This window comes from Erithacus rubecula, assembly GCF_903797595.1.
Source record: "Erithacus rubecula genome assembly, chromosome: 2".
Taxonomy (NCBI): domain Eukaryota; kingdom Metazoa; phylum Chordata; class Aves; order Passeriformes; family Muscicapidae; genus Erithacus; species Erithacus rubecula.
Genome location: NC_136685.1, coordinates 19,928,508 through 19,952,131, shown reverse-complemented (window position 1 = coordinate 19,952,131; position 23,624 = coordinate 19,928,508). Strand labels below are relative to the sequence as shown.

The 23,624-nt window shown below is 38.8% G+C and overlaps 1 protein-coding gene across 5 annotated transcripts in view; it reads right to left on the bottom strand.

Moving 5' to 3' along the window:
- ARHGEF10 (Rho guanine nucleotide exchange factor 10) overlaps window positions 1-23,624 on the bottom strand; it is a 105,320-nt gene that overhangs the window by 33,185 nt on the left and 48,511 nt on the right. For all 5 annotated transcript variants that reach the window (XM_079297951.1, XM_079297950.1, XM_079297954.1 and 2 more), the window contains 5 exons: window positions 22,133-22,225; window positions 20,603-20,773; window positions 18,150-18,295; window positions 15,698-15,873; window positions 901-1,016 (listed from right to left, as the gene is read on the bottom strand). In XM_079297951.1, coding sequence (XP_079154077.1) covers window positions 901-1,016; window positions 15,698-15,873; window positions 18,150-18,295; window positions 20,603-20,773; window positions 22,133-22,225 — 702 coding nt within the window. The remainder of the gene's footprint in view (window positions 1-900; window positions 1,017-15,697; window positions 15,874-18,149; window positions 18,296-20,602; window positions 20,774-22,132; window positions 22,226-23,624) is intronic.

The following is a 23,624-nucleotide window of genomic DNA, read 5'->3' as shown; positions in this document are numbered from 1 at the left end:
GAAAGGTTTTTTATATGGTGATGGCTGAATGTCTTATGGTATATCTGTGCTATACATATTCCCAATTATGCAGATGAAATTCACCTTCAATGCTTGTGGAAGCTTTGTCTAAAAGCATTCTTTCCATATAGTACATATTTTCACAAAATATTCAGAGTACATATTTTCACAAAATGTTATGTTTTATCTAATGCCTTCACTCTGAAGCCAAGATATGTCAAGAGAAGCTCAGCTTTCATATATTCATACATATACACACATTTGAAACCTGTGGTGGCAGGTAGGAGTTAAAAATTACATGTAACCACATATAGAACATACAAAAAACCAAGCAAAAAAGTAATTGTTTGAAGTCTCAAGATGATTGGTGTTAAGCACTATATCTGTTTGCCAGAATATAAGCTAAATCAAAGGGATGTGAACAAAGCTAAAGTAATATACTCTTAAAATTCTTCTGAAAATCCTTTTATAATTTTTGTTATTTATACTCAGTTTTAAGTCAAAAAAAAAAAAAATCCCCCCCAAAAGCCAGGATTATGAGCTTGGATGGGGATCAAGAGCTTCCTCCAAACAACCATCCTCCTACTACCATGTCTAACTGCAAGAATCCAATTTCTTAACATCAAAACCTAATTGTGTTTCCATGTAAGCTTATCAGCTACTGAACAAATGCAGACACTTGTAGTACCCACCTACACTTAAAAACAACAAATAAAAACAAGATTAGGAGGACAGCTGTAATCTATTTATAACACTTAAAAGTAAATGCATTACTAAAGGTAAAAAATTTTCCAATTTTGCAGAGAGAACTAAAGAATGGTTTGTACAAATCCTAGGGCGAGGCAACTATACTTCTTTACAAGAACAGACTTGAAAAGTAAATCCAGCTTTGTTTATTACCTGATAGTTTCCTTTAAGGCTGCTTATTAATTGACTAATTTGACCAAGTACATTCAAGTCATGTAAAAGGTTCTGCAGATCATGGTACAGCTGCCCTGGTCCCATATAAAGCTTGTCTGAAATGAATCAAACCATACAGTTATACATAATAAAAAGATGCAGTTATCAGTTGAACGAGGAAAGTATCACAAAGACATATATATAAACATATATTAGTCTCAAGGTCAAAGTGGTTTATTTCTACATATATCATCAGAATTTCACTTTGTTGCTCCAGCTGCTTCTAATGTCCTGTAGACAGATAATTGTGAAATGCATCCTAGGAGATAATAGGCAGTGGCATATATCACATACAATCTTTGCAGGTACAGGCACTACCATTGGCATTTCCTTTTAGATCATCTAAAAAAGCTTTTTTAGCTACAAACAAGATCCAAGTTGTTCATCTAGTACGATGGAGAGCACCATCTGCAATTTAATATCCCACACTAGAATTGTAACATATATCAAAGCTTCACCAACCCCAAAATCTCTTTCTGCCATGGAAGTTTTGTTTAGCACTAAACAATAGACTTGCTGTAACACATTAATGCAAACATCTTTCCTGGAGGTTGGTTTTGGTTACATGACAAGCAAAAAAATCTGTCTGCATTTTTTGCTTTGATGGTTTAAAACTCAAAATTTGCTTTATTGATTATGAGACAGTTTGAGGTCACATATCCATATCCTAACTAACATAAGCCTGCAATTTCACTGAACTACTTGAAATTTTAGTGCAATCATGCCTACATTTAAAAAAGGATCTGTTCTAAAATCAGTAGCAAATATGAAGAGCAGCAGAAAATATTTTATGCTAATAAACAATAAGTACAAGGACTAATATGGGAACAGTAACTCAGAAAAGCACACTGATTACTAGAATAAGGTGTTCATTTAAATGCATAAAGCTTGCAAACCCCTGCCAATAGACTCTGAACTATAATGATGCTAGGAGTAGAATGGCTAAGTAATTCCTTTGGAAACAACACTCACTCTCCCATAAAAAACCCACCCTGACTCATAGAGAGTCAGCATGTTTCCCTTTGGCTGAATGACAGTAACAGGACTGGATTATCTTGCCAGGAAACTCCTGCAGATTCTTTAGCTCACGCAGTGCAGTATCCAAACTATGGATGTTCATCCCTAGCACAGCTTTGGAAGCCAGGCAGCACACACCCCTGCATCAGAAGGATTTCAGTAGTGCTGGCAAGAACAGGCTCTAAAAACAGTGCTGGGTCCTGGCTCTGCAGACAGCTGAGGGGCACAGACACGAGCACAGCCTGCTGTGGCTGCAGGGCAGAGGGTGCTGGGCACAGCTCAGCTGCCCCACACACACCACTGCTGCCTGCCTTCCCCAGCCTGCTGCAGGGCCAGGGTAAAAACCTGCCAAACAAAGCCACCCAAATAGCCTAAGCCAGAATAAACATGAAATATAAACATGTATGAAACAAGCTACTTAAATCATTAGTATATTTTCAGTTAGGTATCAAAATAACTATTTCCTGAAGACATTTTCCTATTTGGAGACATCATACAGGTAGAGGCTACCACAATGTTTTTCTTTAATGCCATTCATTATATTAAGCTGAAAGTCTGCCTTAAACCCTGAAAAGCATTAAATTACAAGGCTCAAAGAAAATATTATTTCTGTGCATTGTACTTGAACACCGAACAGGAGAAACACTGCACTTTACTACTGTTCACCCATCCAGATAATAGATGCAACTATCATCCTCTTCTTTGCCTGCTCTGAATGTTAGTTAAAGGAACAATCTAGCCTTTCTTACCCTTAAAACCAAAACAGTCCATAAGAAAAGAAAATTACATTTATTGCATGCCATTAAAAGAAAAAACCACAAAGTAGATCTAAGAAAAGAAATTTTGAAATTATGGTCAGTTGACTATGTTTGAAGTTTTGTTAAAAAAAAAAAAAATACACTTTTCTTGGACTGCAGACTGTATACCTTCATTAATCTGCATTTTCACTTTCTTCAACCCAAATACTTGAAAAATCTACATCTGGAAAGATGCAAACACTTCTCTCCTTGTATCTATCTTCTGACAGCTTGCACCTTTTTTCCTGCTAACATCCACAATAATCATAATTTGTAAAGTTCCAGAATTACCAGCATCAAATACTCGATTTTGATGGGGCTACTTGCAAAGAAAGGGGCAGAGCAGTGTTAACAGGAAATCCAGTCAAATCTAGCTAAAAGTCATGATAATGTGTCTTGCACTGTAAACAACACAAATGATATCATTCTTGCTCCAAATTTCTCCAACAAAAAGATAACTTCTCCAAAAAAAATTTACACTGAACAGAAATTATTGTTCGATTGGTTTTTGCAGAAGTGCAGTCACCTGCCATTTACAAACTCCACTACTAAACAAACCAATAAAATTACTGCAAGTATTTTTGAAATTTAGCTTTGAGGGTTTGAACCAAGAGAAAATGTACTACAATCAGGCTGTGAAAATCTGAGTCTGTGAGGCTTCACTTGTACAGGATGGATATTTCCCCCTAAGTGAATGATATTATTCTTAAATTATAAAAGCCAGGATCACTCTTTGTAGCCTGATAAAGACAGCTAGCAGACATTTTGTTTATTATTGTTTGGAGAACAGACATTAATGCAACAGATACCAAGCAGCATCCAGGCAAATCTCCTAGATGCTGCAGGACTTTATGCCACAGTCTTCAACTGAGGCCATAAAGCAATATTTAACTGCTTACACAGATGGGTTTGCACTGGGCAGTATGTATATATATCCACCATGCCTGATAATCCCCTTCTTGAAGCTTCGAATAATCTTACAAATATCTTTGTTCTAGCCTTAGAAATAAGGCATAACATAAATCTTGAATTTCAATCAGTAATTGTCACCTGAGTCTTTTTTTTTGTCTGCATCATGCACATTTTATAAGCTATTAATAAGTCAAGATAAAAAGAATGCAATATGAATGTCAAAGCAAATAAACTAACCTGGCATCTGAAAGGCTGTCACACAGAAAAACCAACAAAAGCAATTTTAGACTCATTCATTAGAAGATCACATTCTTAGTATAGGAAAGGAAGCACAAAATCAAAACAGTAAATAATTAATGAGAGCCTGCTTCCATCCTCTGATGTTCTAGAAAAGAGAAATGGTCAAGCTAAGAAGGAATTTTAATAGTCAAAGACTGGATCAATAGGCATGAATAATATCAGCCTTTCACTGAGGTCCTTAGTGGGCACAAACTGACACAGAAAAATAAGGCTTCAGAAATCAACAATGATGTAGATTCATCAGAAGCAAGTTCTCCAAAAAGTGATCACTTGGATTGTGTCTGGGTAATAGTTGCAAGTTATATATCAACTCTATCTCTGAATTGGGTCCTGTAAGGGTTGCTCACAATGTCTTTTAAAATAGAACTGGCTTCTCAGTGTTTAAGCAAACACTGACTACCAGTTGGTCCTGAGAATTGACTGATGGAGGATTTTTCTTGAGTGGAGGAGGTGGGGGAGAACACTACTCTGTTCATCAGATGTTTCCCAGTTCACAGGCACAGACTGGCTGCTTCAGCCCACACATGTTCCCTGACCATTCAATTGCTGGCTATTTTGGGGTGGGTGTTCACTCCTTTTACCCACAGAGAGTACACTTTAAAACTCTTGGCTTCACACCAAAGCAGATACATGCTTGGTTTCTTTTGTACTGTGAAATGTTTCACAAATGATAAAGACATTTCTAAGCCACTCTTGTCAATTATCAAGCTCTGAAACAACTCATTTTTCCTATGGGAAAAAAACCCTTCATGGTTTAGAGAAGGCTCTCCCCAACTCTACACATCCTACGTGCTACAGAGTGTGCCTGGGCAGGAGGGAAGGCAGCGTGCTGTAACCAATAACCACATATGTGGCTTCAAAGGCAACATTTTTGCATTCCACCTACAGATCAAGGGTGAAATCTTGGCCACATGTAATCTAGCAAGAATTTTTTTCACTAACTCCTTTGTTGCTAAGATTTTACCCGAGGAATTTGTGCCTCCCTGCAACAAGCAAGTTTATTGCCAACAACCAGTAATTCTTTCAAAATACCCAATTCCTTGCTCAGCTTAAAATGAAATACACTCAATGTTAAAAAAGAAAACAAAACCACAATTTGGTTTAGAGGGAAGAAAGGAGGTTAAAGTTTAAATTGATTTTGCTGCTATGTAAAACTGGGGAGAAGGTTATGCTTTTTAAAACAATTTCTTCTTGGTCCAAAATACATTTGAGTATAATACCAAACATTTATTTTACCAGCTTGCTTCCCAGTATTACTCTCAACACATCTTCAAATTCATCAATTTTGCTGGTATGAAGCAATTTTTATAATTGAAACAGAAGCAATTTGAGGTGCTGTATACCCAGGCATTTTCAAAGCCTGCAGGAAACTCCCTGGGTGTGGTCAGGGAGTCAGTTTAACTTGGTTCAGGCAAAAGTAGAATTTGGAAGGTTGTGAATAAATAGACACATGCTAGAGAAGCGTCCCTGTGCTAGTGCCTGGGCAGAGGGGAGGATTCCCAGCTCCGGCAGAAGGCTGCATTGCTGGGGAGCACAGAGAGCAGCCACAGCTCTCTCCCTGCACAGCAGCAGCTGCTCCAATAGGAGCTGGCACAGCCGCTGCCCCCTCGGGACTGTCGTCCGTCTGGTTCCCCTAAATTTTCCATTTCCATGGCCTCTTCAAGCATATCAGAATCCTGAACTGATCCCACCCTATTCTTCCTTTCTAAGAATTACAAAGGGACACATTTATTTTCCATGGTGATTTGTTACCTACTAGCTCTTGCAGTGTGTTTTGATTCCCATTTGTGGGTTACTATTTTGTCACAGATTTATGCTACTAAAGACAGAGTAGATGCAATCACCCCTAATTTGAACATCTCTTGCTGGGCAAGCAAACATAATGGCTCAGCTGGTCCCATCACATACCAAATTCCTGTTTATTCCCAATTAGAAGGATTTTCTTCAAGTAATACTGTTACATAAATCCAAATGTCACACAAATGAAATAAAAGCTTCAATCAATATACTCTCAATATTGCAACAATTTTTGCAAACATTTCTGTATCATCCATCATATTGAAATGAAATACTATTAATAGACAGACTTCTGGGTGTCTCTTTCACTGCAAAGTAACTAATATGGACAACATCTGCCTTGAGTATAATCACAGTAATAATCTTTTCTCCATGTAATTCAAAACTATAATACATCAATGCAAATTGTTTTTGGAAAAGCTATATTGAAATGAAGTGAAAGCCAATGCATCATGAAAAGTCAAGGTCCTCATGAAGACTGCTTTGCTTCTGAGAGACAGAGCCCTGAAGTCAGGCTAGTGCTGCACAGAAGATCATGAAATGGAAAAACCACAACTGAATCTCAGAAAGGCTCTTCCCCTGACTACAGCTCCAATGTTACTGAGGGGTAACAGAAAATTAATGATACGCTTGAAGAACATGCCAGATTTGAAGACCACTCCGAAAGGTTGGTACATCCCAAATTTGACTTGCCATTTGCAATCTGGCCTTCAAGGCTGAGCATATTTGTCTTGCTTCCTCCCACTGAGCCATCTGTGTGCATCCAGGCAGCACACTGAAACGTTAGATGTTACCAAAGGAAGAGATTTGGGAAAGTTTCAATCCTCATATACAGCATAAAAATCACCTGGGGAGGGGGAAGAAGCTACATATGTGGGAGGTAACTTTAAAAGTTGCTGTGTCTGAGAAACACATAACAAACTGGTAGTTGTATATGATTACGCACTTGGAACAAATAATAAAAAAAGCAGGCCCTTACACAACATTTCAACTACATTTAAACCTGAGAAGCTTGCACAGTATTCTGGAAAGCAAAGTATCATGATACTAGATGAATTATTGATCAGTTCATAATAAACTGGACATATACCATGAGACTGTTAACCTATTTATGTTAAACTATGATGATGCAGCACTAATATATTTAAAGTCATTTAAGTGTAGACAGAGCTGTTCAAGCCTTTAAATTTGGCTTTGATTGTCCTCGAAAGGTTTTGTTGATTTTTTTCCTGAAGTAATAATTAGCAGACAGCATCCCACTGCTTAACTTCTAATGCCCACCTTTAGAAAGGACAAGAATGAAGACTGGGAAAGACAATGTTGTATCTGAAGTAAAATAGTTTTCTGTACACCAAAGGCCTTGCTAATTAATATAAAGAAGAATAACCTGAAATAATTAATAAGGCCCAAGACTCAATCACTGCAGCTGAGGAATTTTTCTCCTATACTTTGTACTGAATCCTGCTCCTATAGATACACTGGTATGCAAAACACACCAATGCTCAGTAGAAGAGAACTTATCAAAGTGAGAAACAACATTCTCCTTTTACAGGTATAGTGGAACTACTTTTCTCAGTACAAACAGAAAAAGAAATCTTTATGTGGCATTATTATATGCAAGCTATCTATTTCAGCAACTAATAAGCTGGCAAAAATATTATGAATATTGAATTACCAGAAGCACTATAATTCATTTAGCAGTTGATACTGATGTTATATAAAGTATTATTTTCTTTCCCTTTGCAAACTCCTTGTCCTAGAATACCTAGCTTTCTCTAGAGGGCTGGTGATGAGGACCTCCTTCTGTACTAAGACTTTATCTTGCACAGAACATGACACATCCAAGCACCTGTTATACACCAGAGTCACATCCATACCTCTGATATACTCCTCATCCTCTCCAGAAATTCTGCATGCGTGTTAAAGCCACTAACAAAGAAGATGAGGTTTTTAGATGCTGAACTACCAACCTCCTGCATGCTGTATTATGCAAGCAAAGTCCCTGACAGCCCACATCACCATCCTCATCATATCTGTGTCTTCACTTGCTCACTCATGCTGTTCCTGTTTCCACAGATGCATCAGAGAAGCAGCACGTGGGCAGGCTCAGTTTTCTTGTTTCTCCTTTATGAGAGTTTTTTGAACAGCAAACAATTGAACAATTGGAATTTTGACTAAAACTGTAATAAAAACAAAGTTGTTCAAAATCCTGGCCTATGACCTAAACAAGTCCATGGGTCAATTTAAAGTTCATCACAGAAAAGGACACTGCTTGTCCTCCCCTGGTTTGCTCTTTCATACTAAATCCAAGTCATGATCTCCACAGCTGCATGCACACAAAAAAATCTGAACCACCATAAGTCAACTGTAGGTCTTCTGAGATTATACCACACTTTCACGTCCAAACTACACAAGTTTTTAAGTGGCATCAGTCTCCAGGTTTGGAAATTTAAGCAAGTCAGGAATGATGTCAGAGAACAAGAGTTTAGCTGGCAGCCACCAATGCAAAGCGGATATTTGCAGCTACTCACACGTATCTCTGCAGAACAACCCTAACTTAGGCTTAGTAACCTAGTGTGGGAAGAAGCAGCACAAGCACACAAATAGCATTAGGTGATAAGCAATAAACCCCTTGAGTTTATTAGAATGCAAATTATTCAGCTCAGACATGGTATAAGCAAGCAGTCAGGATACAGTCAGGGCTCTCCATCATCAATCAACATGAATCGGTTCATCATAAACATTGAAATGACACTGCTCAGTCTAATCATACTTTAAGCATGTAAGCACCTAAACATAACTTATGTTCGTAATTATTAAAACTGATAATCTGAGTCCATGAAATTAATGTATTAAATTAACTATTCTCATTGCCATGCAAGACAGGGGAGTTCTTCAGGTCCTAATCACAGAACTAAATACCACACGACACCCAGTACACAGAGTAGAGCAAGTCTCAACTCTAACAAAGTATTTTTAACATGCTTTACCTCACTGTCAGTTGCTAATACCTTTCTCTCAAATGGTAATTAATTACATGAATGTTAAAACCTGTCTTTCTCATTGTACCAGATCTGAACACTGAAGAAATAGGCAGCATAAAAGCTACCATCTAACTACAAAACTGCTTATTCATATACCTTGGGGAATAGCAAGATAAAATCACCGGCTTGCAACTGCAAGCAGTGAGCAAGGTATTGAACTCATAGTGCTATATCATTTGTGAATAAAATTATGCAAAATAATGCAAAACCACTGAGGAAATGTAAAGCCCCTGAGATAGTGAGAAGTAGTTCATACATTGAGAGCACAGCTTCAAGATTATATTAAGCTCCAGCTAATCCTGACCGCACAGGGAATTTCAGATATAAAAGGCCATAAATATTTTCCTTCTGACAGAAGCAGCTGTACTGTATCAGAGATTAAAGCAGCAGGGGACATAAGGGAGAAACACTGGAGCCCTGATATGCTCATTAGAGTGGACCCCACAGCCTGGTTCCCCAATGTCACACCAGCTGGGACAATGGTCAGGGTCTCCCCGGAATCTGTACTGACCACAGTTCCTGGCTCTGCTCCCATGAGGCAGAAAAGTGCTGTAAACAAAGGCTTGAGAGTGAAAGAAAAGAAGTGCCATGGCCCTTTCTCTCACAAGGACCAAAGAGGAAGGCTGAGGACAGCATGGAGCTGGAAGTCCCTGCCCTCCTAAGGAGGGAGAGGGTTCACACAGGACCTCTGGGATGCACCTGCATGGGCACAAAGGGCAAGAGAGAAACGGTGCAAAAAGACAAACACTGATACACACAGGCAATGAAAGTACACGTGTGAAGGCATTTAAACAATGAAAGCACTGCAGGGATCCCAAGACAGGTCTGCAGGCAGCTGTAAACTGGCCAAGCTGCCAGAGCTTACACTGGAGCTCCCACCAGACTATAACAACTCATCTGGGAATGGCACTGTGAGGAACTCACCTCCCTCTTTCATACACACCAGCTGGGTTTCTAATATCTTTACTCCTCTCATCATGATGTGGATGAGACCTCTGGCAACACAGAGCAAAGTTTATAGGAACAGATGACAAATCCTATAACTGCTATAAAAAACACAAAAGGTGAAGAGAAGAATCTCATCCTGCATGGGTGAGACAAGCATGTAACACCAAAATTTATCCTTGCCTAATCCACTAGATAGAAACTTATGTCTGCTTAACAAAGTGAACTATTTAATGTCACCCCATTTGCTCAGAGGAACATACTCTTTGGCACTAGATTTAGTTAAAATCTTTGGTATTTTGTTTGCATGTATCAGTGACAGTTTATATTTCTAAACATATTAAATCTCCTTTAGTGCACAGTACTGTCTTCAATAACATTAACTTTTTAAAATAAAGAACTTACATTATTAATCTTTATATATTTCATTGAGATGAAAGCTAGTTCAATTAAGCAAGCCATGCCACATCATTCTTTCTAAAATCTTATCACCAATGCTGGACTTGATATGTCACTTAATATTAATTTTGCTTACTCTGGATTACTATTTGCTGTGCCATAGTGATCATAAAGCTGACTTTTTTTTCTTCCCAATTCTGTACCTCTCATTAGAAAAACCTGAAAAAAAAATCCAGCTTTAAAGGGAATAGCCATCACAGCAGCACTACCTCCATTTTTGAAAAGAGCTGCTGTTCCACTAAGCAAGATGCTGACAGAAACAAGTGCACACTGCAGCCCATCAAACATCCCTCTCTGTTTCCCTGGCAACACTCAGAGGCCAACACAAAGTGACTGCATCAAGCAGAAGGAAACTTGGAAGAGATGTATCATTTCTGCACTTTAGCATCATGTCACTACTATATCTGACAGTAAACAAACCCCACAGAGACCAAGAACACAATCAAGTGGAAACAGAGTACAAATGTATCCCTGGAAGTCTGAATGGGAAAGGGGAACAGCCATGGTTTAGCAGTGCTGAGCTTTGCTCTCAGTTACAAACCATAAACCTGTGAAAGAAAGAAAAAGACACTAAAATGCAGCTAGAAGCATACTAACCTGATTTTTGACTTCACTCTTTTCTTCAATGCTCATCACTGCATGGATATATAGTATAAATGGGTCTGGCTCATTTCCCCTTTCAGCCTTTAGACATATGGCTCAAATTGATGTTTTTTTGCTTAAGTAACTGTCTATGCCTCCTAATCAACCTGATCAGAACAGAACACCGCTGACAGGCACTGGTTTCCCACCCAGACGTGGCAGGGTGCTTAACCCTCTCCCTTTGGTTCTACAGTCTCTCTAGTCTGGTCTTCTTAATTAAAAGCACTGTGAGAAATTTCTCACTCACCCTTTTCATTCTTGGGGACCCAAGAACAGGCAACTGGGGGTGGTTGTTGCTGCAGCACCAAACCAGCATTTGCCTCAGCACAAACCACAATTCACAATCCATGTTTGCAAAAAGTGCTGCAAACTCATAACATGTGCCAGAAGTCTGAGAAACTGAAACTCTGGCCAGTATATTTGACTTCTATTCCTATATTCCCACTTAAAAGGCAGCAGAATACACATATTCACAGTGATTTTATGTATGCATGGATGAATTGCAAGGGAAGGCTGTCTTCTGATTCTTCTAGAGTGATAATACTGAATAATTTGATAAGAAGTTACAAATTTGCCCTTTGACTATACTATTTATATTTTTGGAAAGTGTATTTATAATATTTCATATCACAAAATCTTTAGGTTGGAAGAGACCATCAAGATCACTGAGTGTCTGGTAAAGTTACAAGGATTATTGTGGAGCTAGTGAAAAACACCTGAAAGACAACACAGTCATTGGGCCCAGCCAGAACAAGTTCATGAAGTTGAAATACAAAGTAACCCAGGTAGCTGATCAGGGGAAGCCAGTTGATGTGAACTGTGGTTTTCAGTAAAGCTATTGATTGGAGGTCTCTCACAGGGCTCAAAATGTCCAGCAACTGGAAAAACACATCATGTGATGGGTGAAACACTGGCTCACAGGTCAGGCTCCAAGGGTTATTTATAGTGAATGGGGTGGTAACATCAGTCTGGTGACCTGTCACTAGTGGGGTTTCCCAGGGCTTCATTTTAGGCTCAGTTCCCTTCAATGTCTTCAAAAACAACTCCAAGGAATAATAAGTGAATTTACCAATGGCACTAAATTGGGAAGAGCTGTCACCTCCCTTGAAGACAGAGAGACCCTGCACAGAAACCTTGACAAATTACAGGGCTGGGCAATCACCAACCATAGGAAGTTTAACAAGAGATTAACATGCTGGATTCTGCAGGTGGGACAGGGCATCCCCGGATGTACAGAGAGACTGAGCACAGACACTGGAGAGCAACCACACAGCAAGAAAACTGGAAATCCTTGTCAATGGCAAGTTGAATATGGGTCAGCATTACCCTGGAGCCAGGAGGGCCAACCATGTCCTGAGAGGCAGGTACAGCATCTCAACTGGCCAGGTGAGGAAGGTGAATATCTTACCAATACAAGTAAATCAAAACCAAGAATATAGAAATTTCTGTTCACACTGAAAATATTCCCTTGTTCCTATATTAATTCAACTTTTCCACACTATGAATATGTCTACACTTCTGCACATGGACTAACTGGGGTGAAGAGAACAGAAACAGCCTATCAGAAACAATGAATGGATTTACCAGGGGAAAAACTCTATCTCACATCTTTCTGCCAATGGTTCTACAAAGAAATTAACATATCACACTTCTGGGATACAAAATTAAATAACTGCTTCCAAAAAATTGTCAGTCTGGGATGCCAGAGAGCCCATACAGACTTTCAAGCAAGACTAACTCTAATACATGAAACAGGAGTTTGACTAATTAGCTGAGAGAAATGCGTTTTTTCCTGAAGACTGAGATTGTGAAATGTTTACCGGTTATTATTGCAGAAAGCAAAGACAAGTTGTAATTGCACTCTACCAAGAAAAAATATTAGAATCCTACAAATAAAGGACCCTGCCAAACAGCTCAGGCGTCAATCCTTCTTCATGTTCAAGAGAATTTAGTCTACTGTTGGTGCTGGGGAGAACAACAGGAACAAAGCAATAGCACATCAAGGATGGGGCAGTATGGCAGAATACACTTGAGTAAAAATTGCCTGCTTTGCCCCACACCCTCAGGCCACACAGCTCTACCAAAATACAAATGGCTTAAAAAAAAAAACAAAACACCCCCTACACAGGTTCTGTAGAATTCAGAGACAAAAGACTGCTGTACAAAGCTCAATGGGGTTGAAAACTGCCCACTGAGGATTTTGCTAAGTGAAAACCAAGTTCACACAGCCCTTGCTTTTCATCTTAGAACAGTACTAAAGCATGCCTTTGATTTATACATACTCATAAATCTTTCCACCTTCCAGTTGCATATTACAGGCTGTACAAGATTAACTCAAATTCAGCTATTAATTCAGCACCCAAAGGAAAGTTTGCATCTTTAAACTATACTGTTTTTTTTCTTGCCACAACATAGAAAACTGGAAGCACCAATTGTATTTGGTCAATAAACAGCAAGGTACAATTGGGATAGCTACCTCTTCACAGAAAAGATTTTGGTGGAGGAAAAAGTGCCATGATAAGGGAAATGTAACCAGCAATGAGTAATCCTCACAAGTAACCACCTGAATTCATCAAGAATCCTTGCTAATCACAGCAGCAATGTCAGAATACTAACCTTACAAGAGCTAAGTGCTCAACCTGGCATGTGGCAGACAGAAACAAACTTTTATCAGTCTTCCAGAAATGCAAGAGGTAATCCTTCTACTACTTAATGATTTTACACAGAATCATTATTATTCTATATCTTTTTAGTACCCACAAACTGGATATGTAAGCTACAAATCAGGTCTGAGAAATGGTTTTCTGTCTCAGGATTTTGCCTGCAGTATCCCAAACCGTTCTTGATCGCTAGATTTTATTAAAACCACATACTAAGAGGCCACCGGGATTTCACTCTAGACTTTGGAAACAGGAGACATAATTTTATGATGGCTGCAAAGATATGAAGTTTCAAGCAGAGTAGATAGTATTTCTCTGTTAGCTTTTTGCAACTTGTAGTAAACACCCAGCAGTCTCACCAATGATGTGATACTACCATATATTAAAGATCATGTCATCATCAATTATAAAATGCAGCAACTTGGTGGTGCAAACAAGAAGCAACACTGAAGGAGTATACAGACTTACCAGTCTGTCCCTCTGCAGGAAGGCTGTACTTTCTGAGCTTCTGTAATCTTTAGGAGCCAACTTAAGCTAGAACTAAGGAGACAACTCCATAGAATAACTAACACAATTAGGTGTGTACAGAAACTTGTCTATAAAGGCCAGTTCAAACAATACTGCATTCAGAGTAACAGCTAGTGAAAACACAGTAGTATGTGCAAAAACAAGGCTATGATTTTCCTCTTTCATGTGTTCAGTTCACATTTTACCTAGAGTACCATTTAACCTGAAATTTGTACAAATTATGTACAAAGTAATTTATTTTTTTGTGTAATATCATCACCAAACATGTTGCAGCTGAAAAACCTCAAAAGCCAAGAGGTTCAAGTAAGTTCTACATGTCTGTTTGGGCAGGGGGTTTTGTTTCTCCCCCATATGACCATGCTGACATGCAATGATTTGGTCTTATCAGCTGTGAAACTTCTTCATAAAATCATAATAGGAATATTCAATGATCTGTTCCTCCCACACTCCCCTACAAAAGGGTCCCTCAATTCTAAGAAATACACTTCTTTATATAGTCCTCTCAGAGTTATGCATACAGCAGCTGCTAAATGATAAAATAAAGGCTTTAATCTCATTCTCTAAGTAGTCCATTATTGCTTAAAAGGAGTCAAGAATTAAGTCATCCATGCAACAAGACATAAGTGCCCATAAAATTTCTGTAGCTATTTACAATGGCAGGAGCAAGACCTGACAAGAACCATCCTGGAGAATACAGGGGGGAGTAAATGCTACACTTTGATGCTGTAGCATTTCTGCCTCCTTAGAGCACAACTGTGGGAAAATTCATGAAGTCAAGGGTGCAATATTAAATAAATGTAGTGTGAAATAATGTCTAGAGCAAGCACTGAATTATAGCACAGATGAATTATAATCCATGAATAGGAATCAAATTACAATCTAGACATATTAAATGCATTTAATATTGCAATATTTAGGCAAAAAATAGGATATAAAAATAACTCCTTATGTATGAAAGTGTAGCTAACAAGTAAAGTCTTAAAATTCCTATTCCTCTTATAGGCAGTTGGTAGACTTGTAGGAGGCATTAATTACCATAGACAAATTTGTCAACTTCAGAGCTCAAGGTCATTTTTGGGAGAGATGCCAGGAGGAAATTGCCTATTAACATATAGCTCCAAAAACATTTATTAAGGTGTTTTTTCTGAAGCACTAGTTAGAAGGGCAAGATACCACGGGCATGAGAGAAGAGAGTAAATTCTCAAGTGAGAATTTACTTGTGCCCAGACTCTTAATCACAGCAACAGGGTGGCTTTGTAATCTTTATTGAGACAAACTTCTTTGCTCTAACTATGGAGTAAAGAACAAAGGCAGAACCAGAAACCACGAGACCACTTGGCACACTACACCAAACCCACATTTTTGCACGTCTGCACACTCTCATGCTTTAGAACTCCTTACTCATTCATGCATAAAATCCTAAACTACGACAAATACAAGTGATTCATGTTGCAAGGCAGGAGCCTGGCTGTCACTTTATGCATTCTCAGTTTCCAAAGAAAGAGGTTCTACTACTCTTCATGCTACAAAACTCTTCATGGACAGAATGATTTCCTTTGTTTTCACTAGCACATTGAATTTCAAATATGGATTTAAACAAAGCAGTCTGTAAAAGTCAGTAACTCCTGTCACTTACTTGGCTTAGAGTTAATGATGACATTTTCAGCAGAGAGCTGGGGTGGGAACCTGCAGTTGTCTCCTTGGCCCTCACTGCTGCCATACTCGATGACATCCACTTGTCCCAGGGGTACACTCCACTTCAGCAAATACCTCTGGCCACTTGTCACGGTGCCACTGCCTTCAGAGGAAGAGCTGCAAGATGCACAAATTATCACTGTGACAAGCAGCTGTGTTTCATGGAATACTACTTATTATTTTAGCTTCTAAAATCTGTTTATCAGCTGGAGTATAGTGCACAACTTCAAAGAAACATGGATCAGGCTGTCTTTTGTGACTGACCTTTCCTGGCATGCAAAGAGCAGCCATGCAGGTGCAGCTAATCTTGTCCACAAACACCACAGAACTGCCAACAACAATCCTTTTATTTCTATAGTAAAACATAAATGACCAGCTTTTAAGATCAATGTGCATTCTGAAATCCTAACATAAGTACTGTAGCTCATACTTTGGCTCCAGGTTTTCCTTATTTTTTTAAAAACACTTATTTTTGGGCCCTAACTGCTATGTTTAAGGAAGCACAGACTATGGGAGTGAATGACTTCAGATGACTACTGGCAACAGGAAGGACAACATGACCTCTGAAGGGCTGATAAGCCAACACCTCTGCCAAGCTCCACAACCCAGTTCTGTACAGCAGACCCCTGAAACTGCTGCAGCTTTCAAGAGTAATTCTGCCTGAGCTGCTGTTTAAGAAGTGCACATCACAACAGGCATTTCAGAGGGAATAAGCACACTGAGGAAGCTCATTACGAATAGAAATGACATTAATACCAATTTTACTTTGTTTCCTTCATTCCCTTATTTCCATTCAAGAACATGTAAGAAGCATTTATTATAAAGGATAAAAGAGATATTAAAGTGAAAAAAAAGGTTTACTTCACAGATAGCATGACTGAAATCCAGAAGTCAAATGCTTGAGAGAAATCAGCAAAATGCATTTACTGAGAATAACTAAATGCTGAATTCAGCTACTCATCTACACAGATTTTTGTTTCAATGAGGACGCAAGTATGAACAAAGAATACAACTGCCACAACTTAAGTAAATATTTATAAATTCTTGACCTTGCTGAGAAATAAAAAAAAAAAAAACCAACCAAAACTAGGAGGACACAGTTGTGTTACTAGGGATAGCACCCACCCCATCCAACTGCTGTTACTCCAGAGTCAGGCCACCAGCTCCTGCTGGTCATCTAGACTGGGAGCAAAGAAAGACCTGAGGGTCGTGTCATCTGTAAAAATATCTATCTTTTGCAAACCAGGAACACTCAAACGTTCCCAAGTGCATAGGGTCCACTAGCTACAGAGAAATTTTCTATGGCTTGCAAAAGATACATACTTTTACAGAGGACATGACCCTCAGAGGTTCAGAGACTTGGCATGATCATGAACTTTTAACATGGAAAACAAAAACAGACTGCACTTTGCTGCTTCAAGTACAAATACAGAAAATCCAATACTATGCTGGTATGAAAGAAGACAAATATGAATAGTTAAAAACAATATCCAAGTGTTACTAAGAAAATAAAGAATTTATAAAGGCAATGATCACAGGATAATTGACACGAGCTTGTTCATTTTCTGAAGTGTACTTATTATGTGGCACTTCTCACTCACTAATATGAGACCTAGCAATCACACACTTAGAAATATATATACAGGATTCATACTTCAGCAATGAATTAAAACAGGTTAAGAAAACCTGTTCTTGGAAGATTTTAATGATCCACATTTTCTTTGTACCATCACATAAAACAATTTATGATCCAAGCAACATATGAGTGTGACACAATCTTGGCATACACAGACACTTAGTAACAGGAATAATTACAGCCAACAAAAGCACAGAAGGAACTATGAGAAAATGCTTTTTTCAAAGCATTTCACCTTTAATCCTTCAATATTTTGTCTTAGAGATAACAACCCTTCCCCATCTGGAACTTCATTAGCGAATTCCAGGTTTATTCTGGCAACCTGCATTAACTTTATGGGTTTGGTTTTGTTTGTTTGTTGGAGGTTGTTTGTTTGTTTTACAGAGGGTGGGATTTAATTTACAAAATTGTGTCAAGTTACAAATCTGTGTGTGTTACAGTTTGAATTTAAGGAAGAAGAGAAATAAAGTCTTACTGTGGCAACCTGTATTCCACTAAGCACTAATACACAGCAGCAATTAGACACTACAGAGCATTTCTATCTGTAATGTCCAACTGATATAATTTTTTTAAAACTTACTCTAGAACTTCCAAATATCAGCCAGCAATTTGGAGGACTATAACAAAGCTAGTTATCCACTTATTATGACTCCTACAAAACACTAGCCACAGTAAGTACAACACAAAAGCAATCCTCTAAGTGTCATTTTTTCACACCTGAAGCTCAAATGATCATCCAAAAAAAGAAAAAACTTACCGAATATTTACAGTTGCACACATCAGCACATCATTTAACATGAAAAGTCGCCGTTCTTTGGTTTTGATAATTTCTCCTTTGTCATTATAAACTGTCTCAACCATATCATCAGTCCGTATGAGGTATCTGTTCCCACTGCTGAGTAGCTGGATTTTGAAAACAATCAACATTGCATATTACACACTGTTCATCCAACATCCAGCACACAAAAAACAAAAATGATGGGTTATCACTTGCCATCCCACCACAAGTGATTGCAGGTGGATTTGCCAAGGCAATTAGTTATCTTTATTAATCTACTTTTGATTTAGAGAAACAGTAACTTCTGCTGTCACCCATGTGGATATAAAGGGCTTTGTATCTCAATGCAGACCATGGTTGCTTTGGGAATCTTCCACACTGACAAAGTTTTCTTGGTGAAAGAAGTTATTTCTTCCACAATTTCTGTGATTTCCTTCCTCAGTCCTTTCTTTCATAGTCACTGAAGACCTGCACATGGTTCCAGCTGCCCAGAGTGGGAGGCCAGAGTGTGAGAGGGAAGTGTGCTCAGCCTGTAATGTCCCTGTGGACTCACAGAGCTGAGGAGTGCAGCTGGCAGACTGTGGAGAAGATTAACATGTCCCAGAGAATCTTGGCATGTAAATTTCTCCCGACATTTGCCTTCAAGGGCTGAGGATAAACCACTGTGTGCAAGCATGAACTTATCCCTTAGATGTCAAACATTCCTCCATAGTGTCCAACAGGATAAAATGGTCCTTAATGCACTAATTTTCCAATCAACCACCTCCTTCACCCTAGCTGGCATTGTTCCAAAAGTGTATATGCAAATATACAAGCCCTGGGGGACCAACCCTGTCCTGGGGTGGCATCAGGCCCAGCACTGCCACCCAGGCAAGGAAGGGGATTGTCCTGCTCTGCTCTGAGCTGACCTCACCTGAATATTGTGTGCAGTTTTGGGTGCCACAACATAAGATAGATATTAGTGAGTGTCCAAAGGAGGGCCTCAAGGATGGTGAAGGGCCTTGAGGGGAAGATGTAAGAGGAGAGACTGAGGTCACTTGGTCTATTCAGCCTGAAGGAGACTGAGAGGAGACCTCACTGCAGCCCACAAGCTTCCTTGTGAGGAGAGGATTCTTCACCCAGAGGCTGGTCAGGCACTGGAACAGGCTCCCAGGGCAGTGGCCAAAAATGACATAATTTTGACAAGCCTGATTTAGTTCAAGAAGCATTTGGACAATATTGTCAGGCGCTTGGTGTGACTCTCAGGGGTGGTCTTGTGAGACAGGATTGGACTCCATGATCCATGTGGGTCCCTTCCAACTCAGCTGACTGTGATATTAACACACAAGGCCTGCAGGACCCTGTCAGATTTGGAGTGACTACCCACATATGTATCAGTGAATCCTCCACTGCATAACACACAAAATCTTACAGTCAGTATCAACTGACAAAATGTAACTTGGGCAACCTCTTCAAAAGCACATTCTGTGCCTTGGAACTATTTCCAGATGAATAATAGCTGTTTCAAGAAGCAGGATTATGACAACTAGAAAAGAAAGTAAAATGTCTGAATCCATCTTCTAATGCAGTTAGAATTGAAATACTGTTCCAGTATGACAATAAATTCAGTGTTCCATTCCGAGTTAATAGCTTAAAACAAGTGTTTTCTGGTTGACTATTGTTTTCCCAAAAGATGTGTCTATGTATCACCAAAAACCACACCATTCCTTCAGCATATCCCTACTACTTTATCTGAGAAGAAGTCCACAGGAAAATAACCTGTAACTTCACAAAAGCAGTAATTGAAGCATTTATGCCCCACTTCATGGGAAAGAAGGAATTATTTATGATACCAACAAAACGAGCATACATGTATCCACAGTACAGATAGCTACTAATAAACTCAAATAAAAAAAAAAAAAATTGTTCCTCCCTTCTTACTGAATGTCTTCTAGAGTTCTTTTCAGACATTTCTATTGTATGATGCAAATACATAATGAAATAGACTGAGATTTTCCTTAACACAAGGAAGATGTTGGACCTATTCAATAGCACATCCTGAAACGCTTCAAAGTTGGAGGCACTGCCTTATAAAGTAATCCCTTTCTTTACACATGAGTAATTCCTCATAGCTAGGGTAAATTAAAAGTTGGATTTTTCCACGCAGAAAATGTGCATGAGATTTTACTATATACTATTATTATTTCCTACACTGTCACAGAACACCAACACTGCTGAGGCTAGTTCAGTGTGTTGCCCATTCCAGCACACAGCAGCGAGCCTGTTCAGTCCCAGAGGTAGGTCACATCTCATATTTACCACTAGAATGACTCCATCTGGTTGAGCTCTACAAAAAAAAAAAAAAAAAAAAGCCAACATAGCTGTCTCTTTGGTCTCTGCTGTAGAGATTGCTCAAGGCCCAGAAACTGACTCTTTCATTTTACTTTCCTTACCTTGTTCAGGTAACGCTCGTTCATTGCTTTTGCTATTTGTTTTATTTCACAGCGCTGATCTGCATCCCTTTTCCTTTCATTTAACTTCTCTGCCAGTGTCTCGAGTTCTGTAAGAGCCATCTGTAGAGGTAATCTGTCAGGATGTCCTTTATTAGTGTTCTTCAACATATCCTGAGGGGTAATTATAAAACAAGACCAAAAAACCAGATTTATTTCCAAAGTCAGGTTCCAAAGTTTACAGGATGTACAGTTACAATTACATTCTTTGCTTAAGTAGTACTAAAGAATAAGACCAATAAACACTTAATTAATAGGCAGACAGCATGTTGCTTAATTATCTTAGTAATTATTTAAAAATATACTCAATGGGATCACATATATTCTTATTTAAAGAACAAAATTACATAGAAGAGACATAATACTAAACAATCTAGCAATCAGTATTATACTATAATATGTATATGTCAATAAAAATGATTTAAAATGAAACCTTTCTGATATTTACTATCATAATAATATTGTATTATCTTTATTACTGTTATTATTCCTCATTAAAACGTGGACAGCATACTCCCTCCTAAAGTAGGAGACATTACTTCATTATGGTCACTACAGCTCCTCCAAGTCTTTCTCTTTTGAGTTTGAATTATACTTTGTTTCCATTCCCAGAGCACTTAAAAAATCCCTGTATGTTCACTCTGTCTTCCTGCCACAATAAACTTCATCATTCCTGCTATTCAAAAACTCTCCCCATGGCTTGTGACCCACATGCTGCCCCCAGGGCTGCCTCTGCTCCTTTGGCCACAGAAACTGCCAGACCTGCAGCCCAAAGCCTGTCCTCCTCTGCAGTGAACACAGTTGACACGTGGTGCTTGCTGAGGTGCATCTGCTGTGCTCTGGTACAACACAGCAAACCTGTCTGGAGCAGGTCTGTACTGGGGAACTGTGCTCTTCCTGCAGACTGACTGCCTGTTGAGATGAGACCCAGGGACTCCCTGCCAAATCCAGTTTCCATGGGAAGAGAAACATAATGCTGCAGGTCAGATGGAAGCTGCACCATACTCCAGCAGGTCCTGTGAGCCATGCAGTCAGAGAGTGTACTGTTGTTCTGCATCTCACATATATTCTGAACTATCCAAGGAATGAATTCAATCCTCTTTATTTATTCTTCAATGAAAAGTAATGCCACTAAGTCCCTAGTCATGTTTTGAAGTGTTACTACCTAACAAACTGATACAAACAAGTAGCATATTTGAACTACACTTTTACTAGAAAACAATTTATAAGCTATATTTTACTTAGCAAGTAAACTATAGTAAATCTAGTTTACTAAGGCTTTCCTGCAGTGCCCTTACTGCCTGTCTCTGCAATCAGACTATGAGATCAGCATGTTTAACGCACTGAAATTTTCTATTTATTTCCCCATGATCTAGTGGTCACTTCCACTGCAGCATGATCCTCTAGCAGAAGACAGCTACCAAGAGTAAACTAGGCAAGAGGTAAACATTCCCTTTGCTAAACATTCTTTACCTGCAATAGTAGAATGAACTGTGGAAAACGTTGGATAGGTTTCATCATTAAACCATACAGTGTAATGCGATCAGGGCTTGACTCCTGACACTGCTGCAATGCAAGAAAGCCACATTTACTACCATGAGAACATTTCCACCAGTTACAGATCAAAAGGAAAACATTTCCTAAAAATTCATCTATACTGCTTACATTAATTATAATAGGAAGGCTGGAAAGATTCCATTTACTATCAAGACTTAATTTAAAAATATTAAAACTTTTAGAAAAACCCATCACTATTAAAACAATGGCCTGCCACTGAACTGAAATATCCTCCTTAAATAAATACAGCTGGGCTAAAGCCACACCAGCAATGCAGCATCTATAAATCTAAAAACCAACCTATGGTTTTTAAGAGGAAATCTAAGAAAAACATCATTATCTCAATATTACGCAAACAGAGATTTTGATCTTCTTTATTAGAAGAAATGAAGGAAAAAATGTTCATTTATACTTAGAAAGAAAATTGTTAGACTCCATTACTTCAGTTACCAGGAATGGCAGATAAAGCCAGACAAATTTCTTTCTGCAAAAAGCCAGAAATGGCCAGAAATATGAAGGTTATAGGAAGTACTCAATATTAAAAACAAAGCAAATATAAACAATATTAAACACCACTAAACTGGTGTTGTGCTTAAATTGCTATTTATTGCTACAACTATCTGCTTCACAACAACTTATTTACATAGTTATCTATACAAATCTATTTTTTTTCCAAAGATTTTGATCTTCACTGCTTGTGGAGAAAAGAAAAAAGGAAAGGTAAAGAAGTGTCATCTGTCATCAGAATTGGGCTGTGTTTCTGCAAGCAGAACCAGTGTGGCCCTGACAAGCAGTGATGAGAGGTGTGGATTATCTCTCTAGTGGGAAAAGAGGCTTTTAACAGTAGAACATGTTTAACATGTGACTACACTCTCTAGTGAGTCTGATCTTCATGGTGCTAAAGCTTCCAGGGTATCATCCTGCACAGAGCTGTCCACACTCCAAAGAGTTATTAGCTAATTTAAGATCTGAAGAGAAACCCCTGCCACTCTCCTCTAGAAGAGCTGCACTAAGCACACAGCTTTACTGTTTTGTGGACCACTGTAACTGTCCTGACAGGCTGACCAGCTCTAAGAGGCATAACTCAATCCAGAATGCTTGGGGAATGAGACAAGCTGAGCTTCCAGACTCTCAGCAATGTCACAGACAGCCAAAAAGCCTTGCAATGGATTCTCTGCACCCTCAGTAATGTCAGCCCTAGGGATTTGCAGAACTCCTACTGTGTGTGCCAGGCTCTCCATACACATCATGACAAGCATCATATGCAACAGGGCAATATGCATTCTGCAAAAAAATCACCAATTTCAACCCCAAGCCAGAAACACGGTCTTCAAAATCTAGGAAAATCGTTGTGGAATGGAAATCCAATTGCACTACTTCTCACAACACAATAAAAAAAATTAGAATT